The sequence below is a fragment of the Harmonia axyridis genome, chromosome 7, assembly GCF_914767665.1.
Source record: "Harmonia axyridis chromosome 7, icHarAxyr1.1, whole genome shotgun sequence".
In the NCBI taxonomy this organism is placed as follows: Eukaryota; Metazoa; Arthropoda; class Insecta; order Coleoptera; family Coccinellidae; genus Harmonia; species Harmonia axyridis.
Window position 1 is genome coordinate 36,573,927 of NC_059507.1, and position 12,701 is coordinate 36,586,627.

The following is a 12,701-nucleotide window of genomic DNA, read 5'->3' on the forward strand; positions in this document are numbered from 1 at the left end:
CTATACTCCTGACCCTTAAAAATTTTTTGAAAAATAAAAGTTCTTTCATGGGAATATTGTGTCATTTTATTGATTGATTCGACTATGTAGATCACGAAAATGCTTGCAGTTGTGCGGTCAGTACATTATTTCATAAATTATAGGCAAAAATATGAAACTTTCAAAGAAAAAATTGATAATTTTCCCGAAGGTGCCACTTCTTCTGGCCATGGGCTACGCACTTGAAACTCCACTATGTTTCAGAGCGGAATTTGAAATTTGAAAACGTTTTTATTTGAGGGATCTGTGACGAATAATTCAGGAGATATAACGATTTTTAGAGGCAAATTCAATTTTTTCCCAAATTTCGAGTTCAAATTCCCCCAAAACCGGGAGCTCTACGAAGAATCGGTGAGCGATGCCATAATAAACGATCTCTGATTAGCCGAATTTCGATCTCACCTGAAAAATTTTTTGTCCAAAAATTTTCGTAAAATTTTCTATACCTGACCCTTAAAAATTTTTTGAAAAATAAAAGTTCTTTCATAGGAATATTGTGTCATTTTATTGATTGATTCGACTATGTAGATTACGAAAATGCTTGCAGTTGTGCGGTCAGTACATTATTTCATAAATTATAGGCAAAAATATGAAACTTTCAAAGAAAAAATTGATAATTTTCCCGAAGCTGCCACTTCTTCTGGCCATGGGCTACGCACTTGAAACTCCACTATGTTTTAGAGCGGAACTTGAAGTTTGAAAACGTTTTTATTTGAGGGATCTGTGACGAATAATTCAGGAGATATAACGATTTTTAGAGGCAAATTCAATTTTTTCCCAAATTTCGAGTTCAAATTCCCCCAAAACCGGGAGCTCTACGAAGAATCGGTGAGCGATGCCACAATTAACGATCTCTGATTAGCCGAATTTCGATCTCACCTGAAAAATTTTTTGTTTGTTGACGTAGGCATTCAACCAGAAGTGCGCTTCATCGCTAAACAAAATAAAATGGATGTAGTGCGCGATACTTATTCTGCACAGAACCATTATTTTCGAAATGAAATAGAACTATTTGCAAGCGTGTTCAGGCGTGAGTCTATTCATGATGAATTGCCAAACCTTAGAATAAATCACTTGACAGCTGTTCAATCGGTCGCCATCTTGAACAGTAATGCCAACTTAAAGTTATATACCTCGAAAAAAAACACCCTTCATAAAATGTAAAATTTGTATATCATTATATTTTTAATGGTACTCAACAAGCCCCTCCCCATGAACTGCAATGGCTGATGATCAAAGTCATTATCTCACCAGCTGAAAGGCTTGTGGGATCGTATCAGCCTCTATGTCTCCCCTAGGAGATGGCTGCCGAAATTCTGTGCTCGTTCATCTTTCAGGTTTCTTCTTAGATGATGCTATTTGTTTCACTTTTGCGTTTCACCGTGTATAACTATGGGTTAGTTAATGGGTGATTAGTGACTGCGTTTGTTTTACGGGTGGTAGTATGTTCCTCTAGAGGAAAATTCATAGTTTATTTGAGATCTCTCATTTGGAGATAACGATTTGTCTTCAACTTGCTACTCAGACCAATAACTTTTTCAAAACTTTTTCAATTTCTTTCTCATGTGGAATATTATATCATGTATAAAAAAATCATAGAATAAAAACAATATAGAAACAAATCAAGAAAGCACTAACGTGTCAAGGGACTTCATTGCTTTCTTCTCTTCAATATTTCCTTTAAATTTTCTATGGTTTTCATGACTTGAAATTTTGCACGAAGCTTCAAAAGGAATTTACATTTCATATAAACATGCAATATTCCAAAATTTCAATTTAGTCGCATATATGTTGTTAATGAAATCACGAAAATGTTGTGTATTTCTTCTTCAATATATTTATTGATTTCTTATAGTTCTGATCATTTGATGATCTTGTAATTTTGTAATTTTCCAAATCTACCCTGGAATTCCAAGGTTCTTGGTCCTTCCGAAAACTGAAGATGTAATAAAACGATACTGCGATCTGTTCGGTGAATGAGAGCTCAAAAAAATAACAATACGACGTCTTGTTGGAATTTAGTGAAGATAGTTACATTGCAAGATAGGAATAATACAGTAGGTATCAAGAAGTTATCATATCACAAATTCACATTCTGCTGTAATTTTGTGTCGATAAATTTCGAAGATGAGATATAAAAAAAAAGTTTCAGAGCTCCTTCATCAAAAAGGAAATCCTGAATAATGACTTGAATCTTCAATTTTTTTATTGTAACTTTGCATAGCTTGATAGCACGTTGAGGATGCATCAACGACACTGTTGCTAATTCTGACTCGGTTATGAATAAATAAATAAAAAAATGTAATTCTTCCCCCTTAGGGAGATAGTCCAAAATCCGGTGTCTCGGATGTTAGTGCCGTAATTACGTCGGTAACGTAGGAACCTAATCTACAAGTGTCGGTCCATCAGCCATCCACGGCGAGATCAAAGGGTTGCCGGCTCAAGGGGGTCTTCCGAAAGTTTTGCGCTTTCGTTTTATGTCAAAATTAGTTCTCCAACTACTAGCTAGCTGTCGGGTGGAAATTCGTTATGAATTTGATGAGAATGAAGTTTTAATTTTCCATGTGAAAAGTTCGTGTTGTATAATTACCACGTTTAGTAGCGTGGCGCAAAGTTTTCGTCGCGAAAGGTTTCAAGAGTGTCGCCGGATGAAAGTGAATGAAAGGACTTGATTGCGTTTGGGATAGAGCGGAACTTATTACTAATTATCAAAGAGTTTTTTTCCACGTGAAGGTACTGAATGTATTTCATGGTAAGTTCGAAAGAGTCATGATAACAGGTAATCAGGTTTTTTGAAGAACAGCAGTCTAGCAATTTTTAAACTCTATTGAACATGAAAATTTCTTCAATTTTATAGTGCCAGGATCATTTCATTTTTTTTTTTTATATAATAGTCATTTTTTTATTGACAGGAGTTTCCGATTTATATTATTATGAAGTTTATAAAATTTTTCCACCTCTTTCAATATTTTTTAATGTTGGATTTTGCGTTATCAGGTATTAGGAACCTATTTTTTGATATTAATTGATCAATTTCTGCTAGTTTTTTGAACAAATATACGTAATACCAAGATATTAATAATAATATAATTTATTTTCCCAATCTAAATACAATTCGAAAAGAAAACAAGTCAAACTAAAATACAGATATGAAAATGAGAAATGATAGAAAGAGATTGATCAGACTTGGAAATCGCAGTTAAAATACTCAGTTATCGAGTATGGTTCAATTCTTATCAAGAAAATTCTTACAGCATCTTTGTACTTCTTTATATTAGATATCGACTGGATATGAATGAATTAGAATGATCTTTCGTGGAAAATACAAAAGTTTTCTTTGAGATTTTCCTCACATTTCAAAGAATTTAAAGCTACTTCAAATTACTCAATAAGAATCTTCACTCTGTGTAAATTTGAATAAATCATGAAATAACTCTGCAGAGTACAAATTATCCCCAACCCTATATTCTACTAGATCAAATAAAAACACCTTGCTCAATTAGTAGTTTTCTGCTCTTGGGATTATTGTGATGCCTTGCAAGCAGCTGTTCACAGGCATACATACGACGTTCAACATCTCTCGGCTTCAACTTGTACGGAGCCCAATTTCTTTTTTTCTGAATCATTCCCTAGACTTTCAGGCGTTTTGAGATGGCTTGTTTTGTCACTACCAATGATTCCGCCAAATCTTGTTGCGTTTGACACGTGTCTTGATCAAGTAATGCCTCCAATTCTGCATCTTCGAAAACCTTCTCTCTTCCACCGCTATGCTGGTCTTCGACGTCCAAATCACCGTTCTTGAAGCGTTCAAACTCTCGGCACGTCCTTCCTCTAATATCAGCCTCACCAAAGGTATTTGAAATCATTCCATGATCTTCCGCAGCAGATTTCTTCATATTAAAGCAGAAAATCAAAATGAAATATCATCAAACCTTTTTCGCCGCTGAAAAGCCATGTTGATTTTGCCATAAGAGTAACGAATTAAAGATTTGCCTTTAGTAAATGGCCAGTAAAAAGCACCCGATTGGAATATTCGAAATATTAATATGAGAAATTTTATTATTTCGAAATTATTGAAGCCAGTTTTCACGATAAGAAATATTTTGGGAAGTGTTTTCCAATAAGTGATTTAATTTTAAATAGCCCGCTATCTGGACTCTTGAGGCTGTCATCCTTTGACATTTGACAAGTCAAAACCATTAGAAAAAATAGAATGATACACACTTCAACATCGCTTTGAAATTGTTGAAATGAACAACAAAAATGGTGAAAATTTTTGTAGTTACAGTTCGCAAAAGTAAATCACTTTTGTATCGTCGTGAAGTACCTTCTCGTACAGCAATAGAGAGCTGATCTGAATGATCTGAAGAATCCAAACCGTATGCATCGCTAAAAAACAAATGAGAATAATGCTGGTATAGCCCGTAGTTTTAACGAAAATTCAGGTTCAAAATTCACAGAAAGTGTTCTTGAACTAAAAGTAACAATGTGAAATGAAATAGCAACTGATTTTGTATGCGAATAGCTATCATAGTTGGCGAATTGACGAAATTTCCATAAGATTTTTGTATTCTACAGATTCCAAAATTGCGAAAAACTTATAAGGGTCAAATTATATTTTTCCTCGACATTTTCTAACGGTTCAGTATCGAAAATTACAAACCAAAAGTCAGGTAGATTCGAAACTGCCTGAAAGACAATGGCTGAAAGCCAGCAAGACAATAGCGGAAGCCTCGCATCGCTATCAAGGCCACAAAGAAAAGAACCGAGCCTTTCATCTTTATCCCGTACTTCACTTTAATTACCCGGGTTCATCAATGTACGAATAATAATCCACACCGGAGGAATAATCTTCGAAAACAATTAGTCAAAAAGGTATTACCGATGGCTATGCCGAAATTATAAATCAACACTGCAGCGGAAAATATCCAATTAGCGATCAAAGCCGGATTAAAATATGAATTACTTTTTTTTTGTTGGGCGGATCGTAATTAGATCGGCGAAAACTGGATGGATGTTTCAGGGATCGGATCGTGGTCCACTTTAATCCCCTCCGCTGGCCTGCGTTACCGTAGTTTTTCGGAAAATGGGGGACTACGTTGATGAAGTGCCGGGCTAATGATGCAGTCCGCCGAGAAATGATGAGAGTTCTCGTCTATTTATCTCTAATCTCACTGAGAAGTTTGGGAATTTGGAGTTTTGCGCGTTAGCTGAAGCGGATTTTTTTCCACATGAAAAGGGGATGTAATTTTGTCATAAAATTTGATGTTAATACTGTTCTAAATTGATTTCCGGTTTGTTATTTCATTTAAATAACCTACAAGAATATAGAAAATTGTAACTTTCAATAATTCCGTCTGAATCATAATTATACTCACAAATACCTTGGAGTTTAACTTGATTCTTCTTTGAACTTCCACTTGGAAAATTCACGTATGAAAAAGTCGGGAATTTTTTTTTTAATTAGCTGGTTTTTCATGGGGTGCTGCAACTCTTCGTGAAATTCAAAAAATTGGGTACTTTGGCTAAATGCAACTCTGTTCTGTTGTGGAAAAAAAACCACAGAAATGAATGTTCACTATGATATCATGTCTCAAATTTTAGAATTGAAGTACTAGCCAACTTAGTTTGAAAATGAAGTTATTTGCATAAGCTCACCTCAACTCTTCTATTTGATTGCAAATTACTGAGCTTTGCAACAGCTCTTATAATAAGAAGATACTTCATTAAAATCAACATTCTATTTCGAAAAGTCCAGATTCCCATAAAGCCCATGTTTAAAAAAGTTTTCACAAAATAGTCCCATTATAATGACAACAATCATTGTCCCACTAAAGGCTGCTGCTATGGAACAATACTGTATTCTTCTTCTAGTCATTCAAACTCACATCGAAACATACCATTTAAAAGATACTAGACAAATTTTCATGTGATTGAGATTAAATACTTTTATTCTTTATCTATTCCATAAATTCATCCTAGAGCATATGATTGACATACTCCCAAGAGTGCCATAATTGTTTGAATATGAAAAGAAATAGGTGAGTTGAAAGAAACAGGATATTCAATTGTGGATATTTATATTGAATACTTCTCATTTGTTTTCAATGGCAAAATCAAATTGAATCAAATAGTAGAGTAGGCTATAATGAGGTACATATTATAGAACAAATTTGATTACAAGCGGAGTCTAACATTTTCCATTGATCACAGAGCCATAAAACTTCATTTCCATATTTTCACACTGATAGCTTCAAAAATATTGATGCAGATCATTATTTTTATGAGATAGTTGGAACAAATCAAATGCTTCATTTCATAAAGGAATTACTTTCTATGAGAATGCACACTTATTTATTTTGTATCCACACAATTATTTTGGAAATTGTTTTTAAATTACTCGAATGTATGTATGGAACTTCAATATTCTGTTGTGTTTATTCAAATCTTCGATGATTTTCATTTTATGCAAATATAATATCGAATATCATAATAACAATAATAGTGTAAACTGTAAATGAATATTTTAGGTCAGAACATAGATTATTCGAACTACTGTGTTTGAATTTGCAACACTCGAAATTTGAGGTTCAAACTTAAAACTACAGACTACTAGTCTGTGTTAGAACATTCACATATGAATATTATTTATTTGAGAATGTAAGGTTAAATGGCGATTCTTGTACGAAATGAAATAAACAACAATATATTATAAATGCGATAAAATAAATGAATGGATATGAATTAATAATATCAGAGCAAAGCTAATATGGGTGGTAGCGAGCTCAATTCGTTAAGATTATCGAAAATGAAAAAGAAAATCAAGAGAAAAATATTTAATCTTTATCGTCAATGAAATTGGGATAACCCATTTATTGTAATATAAATATTACTTTGTTCAACAAATGGAATGTTAAAAGTGAGTTTATGATGGTTTTTCCAATTTAGTAGCTTATTTCCAAGGTTCAAATTGTATATCTTATACTTGCGAAAACTTCAGTGTTCCGGTTACCAGTGGTGAATTAGCTCATTATGAAAATTCGAAATGGCTATATCTTTTTAACAGGGCCGAATCGGAAAAAATGGTAAATGAAAAAAGGGTTTCTTTCGACCTCAAGAATCTTCGGTTGAAATATATGTAAGAGTCAAAGACTAACCCTGTATATTTCTTCATTGAATGAATAATGATGTAATATAATATAATAATAATCTTTTCTTGACTGAAATATAACATTTGATTATGTTTTCATCCTTGAAATTCAAAATTCACAGATGGGGAGTCTCCTCCAGAACCTGCACCTCCTGAAATCCCCCCTAGAGGGCCTTCGCTACACAATGCAACACTTCGTAGAAGAACCGAATACGCTCTTCCTGTAACAACAAATAATCAAATCAACCAGGATAATTCCCAGTACATCACTAAAGGGGGTAAGTGTTTTTCATACATTTTCTGCATTAAAAGAATTGACAAAAACAGAAATTTTTAAATACCAGGGCTCCGAAATATTGAAATTTTTTTATAGCTGAATATTCGGTTTGAAACAATTTTTATTCTCTCCAAATTTTCACATAAAAAAATTTGAAATTAACATCTTGAGGATTACATTGGTGCAGTTTCCAACTTATTTCAAGTTCTTCTTCAGACCCTGAAGATTCTACAAATGATATACAAAGTATTCGTTATAAGGATTCATGTTCAAAAAAGCAGATAAGAGAATTAAAAAAAGGCTGTATCATCATAAGAAATCAATATATCAAATTGAACTAAAAACTGAAATATGGCGAAAAAGATGCTCCTAATAAACTGAGCATAAATTCTAGAGATTTCCCGAACAGCTATCAACATTTTTGGATAACTTTTCTGGAGTTTGTTTTTTATCCAAGAATTCATTTTCAATTTGGTGTAGAAACAATTGAAATCGATGAAAAATTGTCAAAGTTCTTGGACAACGAACTTCAGCAAAATTTTAGAAGGCCGAGTTTTTTCGCCGGTGAGTGTAGTAACGGCTGAAACAGTTCAAGAAATGTATGTCAATTATGAACACAAATGAAAAGGCGTTCTATCATTAGAACCGTCTGATATGCGATGAAATATGCAAATGTCATTAATAGGATTTTATTATCGCATTTGAACTTGCTATGCGCTCACCCTAAAAGTTGGCACGTGAAGCTATCATTGAAAAAATTTCATCGAACCATTAAAAGTTATAATGGCTGGATATATTGAACGTTAAAACGGGGTTGATGGCTGTGGGAGATGAAATGCAGGGTGCATACGTGAAATAATGGAGAAAATGTTCCGTAGAAGACTGGTTTTTGTGTAGTTCAAGCTTTACGTTTCGGAGTCTATTTTCCAAGTACTTTAGAATTATAAATATAAAAAAATTGACAACTTTGTGTCTAATCCTTCAAAATAATATATATTTATGATATATTTGGTTTATTTTTGTCTTGGAAAATAATTCCAATTCTAAAAATGACAAAATTAATAACCAACCAAAAAAGAATTCAAAATAACTGAAACTGTACAAATTGAGTAAACAGTTAACAAATTGATCATCTGAATTAACATAAAAACAGACATACGTTTCGGAATTTTTGTATTTAATAATACAATTTTTTCTCATCATTTTTTTTGCATTTCTTTTTTATTTGTATTTTGGACACCATTTCTATTCTGTATCTAACTGTATTTGGAAATAAAGTGATTATCTATCTATCCTATAGTTCAACAAAATAACTGAATTCATCAACTCGCCACCTGCATATCTAAAGGGTGTTTTTTTTAGATCTATAGAACTTTAAATTGCAATAAAACCACGATGGATATTATTGTGAAAGAAAAACACAAAGTTGTCAATTTTTTATGTTTATATTGATTATCTTGCATCAAGTAGACTCTTTTAACCTTTATAATGCTATAGAGTTGTGTCAACACGTTATAATTCATCAGCTTATGGAGGTTGGACACAAATAAAGCTATTTTACATTTACATTAGACTGTGTTGTATATCTTGGATGCAATTTTATAACTATTTGAAAACCCAATATTTTGTGCGCTTGCTCAGTACGCACGCAATTTAGGACTTCTGAATAGTGCTGATAATTGATACAATTAAATGTGCAATTCCCATCGTATGGAAATCACCCTTCAGGTCATTTCAATCAATGTCCGCAGAGACCACGTGGTAGTAGGATAGGGGTGAATAAACAGATAGGAGTTCTCGGATGCGAAATACCAATTGTGATTCTCCGCACTCCCAAATTATATTCCGCCAGCTTGACTGATGGAAACATATGTGGCAAGGCGGGAGATATGAAAGGGGCCCAGAACAACCGAGACACGTTCCTCTCACGTGATGTATCACCCCCTGTATTTCACGTCTGGAAGAAGTCTTCATTAAAGGGGGTGTTCTATATTTCGGTAGATCATCGAGCTAGATGACGAACAATGTTGAGTGATGACGCCATAAATTAAAGAATATGCCCCAGGAAATGTTTTCTTTCATTTCAATCAAAAGACAGATTACCTGATGATGCTTTATGTGTCCAATCAACTGTAAGCGTTCCAGAAGTTGAATATACATAGGATCCCTAAATGAAAACCATATTTTCCTGACAAACCTTCAAGGGTTATAAAGGGTGTTTTTTTAGAGCTATAGAACTTTAAATTGCAATAAAACAACGATGGATTATTCGATTGACATGAATTTTATTTATTCGCAAGATAATCTTGTGGCATTACATTTTAAATATGATTTCTGTCATATGACCACCACGGCTGGCTCGGATGTAGTCCAATCTGGACGTCCAATTTTCGATGACTTTTTTCACCATTTGTGGCCATATATCGGCAATAACACGGCGAATTTTGTCTTCCAAATGGTCGATGGTTTGTGGCTTATCCGCATAGACCAATGACTTCACATTGCCGCACAGAAAGTAGTCTAGCGGTGTTAAATCACAAGATCTTGGAGGACAATTCACAGGTCCAAAACGTGAAATTAGGCGATCACTAAACGTGTCTTTCAATAAATCGATTGTGGCATGAGCTGTGTGACATGTTGCGCGTCTTGTTGAAACCACAGCTCCTGGACATCATGGTTGTTCAATTCAGGAATGAAAAAGTTAAATCATGGCTCTATACCGATCACCATTGACTGTAACGTATTGGCCATCATCGTTTTTGAAGAAGTACGGACCAATGATTCTACCAGCCCATAAAGCGCACCAAACAGTTAATTTGGATCTAACGGTGTTTCGACATACACTTGAGGATTAGCTTCACTCCAAATGCGGCAGTTTTGTTTGTTAACGTAGCCATTCAACCAGAAGTGCGCTTCATCGCTAAACAAAATAAAATGGACGTAGTGCGCGAATGGTATTCCGCACAGAACCATTATTTTCGAAATAAAATTGCACTATTTGGAAGCGTTGTTCAGGCGTGAGTCTATTCATGATGAATTGCCAAACCAAACTCAGAATAAATCCATTGACAGCTGTTAAATCGGTCGCCATCTTGAACGCTAATGTGCCAACTTAAAGTTATATACCTCGAAAAAACACTCGTTATTATATAGGATCTTGAAAGTATAACAAACCCTCTTTTCCTTAAACAACCTGTATATGAGAATTACCCACATGAATACTAGATAAGCACCGCCATTTCTGCTGAAAGGCATACGGGATCGATCCTCTGCTACCCTATAAGCAACAGGATTCAAGTGGAATTATGAAAATCGAGACCAAGGATATCTGCCGGTTGAAAGAGCTGTGAAAAATCCCCAAACAATATGATGGATGGAACTCACGCCTCAATGGAAAGAGGCTGATATGATGTATCGCAGCATGCTACATCAAACTTAAACCACTTTCGGGGGAAATGCTCTAAGATCTCATCGGTTTTTTCCGTTACGCTTCACGCGTCAACGAAATAGATACAGGGTGTTCAAGATTCGTTTCTGGAGAGACGGCTCCTTACTCAGTGATGTTGGTTGATCACATGAAAAGTTTCTATTTGAATTCGAACATTTGAAAAAAAAAATAGAAATAAAAAGAGTGAAATTTAAAGTGATTCCCAAAATGCAAGTATATTTGATGTGGCATCAGTGACGTCAATTAGAGTATTGAAAATGATTCAACCGTATTATTTTCCGAAAATTATTCTGATATAAAGTAATAAACTGATTATTAATTAGTATTTCTTCCAAATGTTAAATTGATCTGTTCAGATTACAAAAATAACTACCATAATGAAATAACGCTTTCAACAAGATAGATGTGCTGAAAATAAATAAGAAAACTAGAATAGCAGATGTTCAAAGTTAACCACAGGAAAATATAGTGTCATCTAGGGTGAGTAACGATAGATTTCAGGACTAGCAATCTAGATTTAGCAACTGATTTTCTCCAAAATCTCAAATGGTTCAACGAGAGTTTGGGACACCATGCAGATGCTTCTAGTAGTCTGGACACAATGATCCTCTCTCCAGGCTGCAGCAACAAGGAGTCGGTCCCGTAAAACGAGGACATGGAAATTATTCCGCTCGATCTGAACTCAGTTGGCGTCACGACATTTAATCAAATTTGGGCGAAAAGTTGCCGGCAAACGACCCTATTTAGATTATTTTCAGAGTCGGACGTTAATCATGCCGGAAGTGCCGTTACGGACACGATCGATGAATATTAATGTCGGCCAGCGACATCCGCAAACTTTATTACCACTTAGTGGTGCATTAGTCCTGATTGGGGACGGATTCTCGCCCTCCCCCGAGGCATCGTCTTCGTTATTGTCCGTCTCGGACAAATTCTGCTTTACGCGGACTTTTATCGCGTCGGGCCCGGCCTTTAGGCTACTTTTGCTCTCGGATATTGCGGCCCAAATTGAGTTCTTCATCACGTTACTTCTGCTAGATAGGTATTTGCTGGTCTGTACGGGGTGTTTGTTTGGTTTACTGGTAAATTTAGAAAGGACTGTAGAAAAGCCCCAAATAATGAAGAGAAATTAACAAATTGTAAAAAAATTGAGTATATCTGACGATAAGTCAGGAGATTTTGAATATTCGTTCAATCAAGCGCCAATTCCACCTTTTATGGTCTCCAAAGACCATACAATTGTATCTACATAGGTATGAGAATAATAATTCTCTCAATCATTTATTCTGAACACTAATGTTAAAATTGTTAGGTTAGTTATATTACAATATATTTCATCAATGCTTTTCGATAACTTATCCGTAAAGAAAACATTGTAATAGTTATTTATAATACAAGTGCAGAAGGCATGGATATTCTTCCACGAGTTCAAAATTCAAAAACGAGCCACGAAGTGGCGAGTTTTTGAATGAACGAGTGGTAGAATGGGCCTTCTGTACGAGTATTATACATTATTTTCTCTAATTCATTTCATTCTTATTGAAATTAATGGAATATTTCCATAAATATCATTTAGTGATTTTTGCATCGAAAAATGTTGTTTGGCAGAACTAATTTCTTTAAGGCAAATTGATGAATTGACAGATAAAGCCGTGGCGGAAAGTTCGGAGTACCAACATATAATAATAAAATATAACCATGAAAACAGTGCGTTTCTGATATATTCTCGCACGATTTTGTTCTACAAGATGTGGAAGAATGAACGGAATAACCACAGAATTGGAGAA

The 12,701-nt window shown here is 34.5% G+C and overlaps 1 protein-coding gene across 2 annotated transcripts in view; it reads left to right on the top strand.

The window, feature by feature from the left end:
* The window catches only part of LOC123685226 (teneurin-a), a 556,414-nt gene that overhangs the window by 273,227 nt on the left and 270,486 nt on the right, over window positions 1-12,701 (top strand). For both annotated transcript variants that reach the window (XM_045624845.1, XM_045624846.1), the window contains exon 6: window positions 7,312-7,467. In XM_045624845.1, coding sequence (XP_045480801.1) covers window positions 7,312-7,467 — 156 coding nt within the window. The remainder of the gene's footprint in view (window positions 1-7,311; window positions 7,468-12,701) is intronic.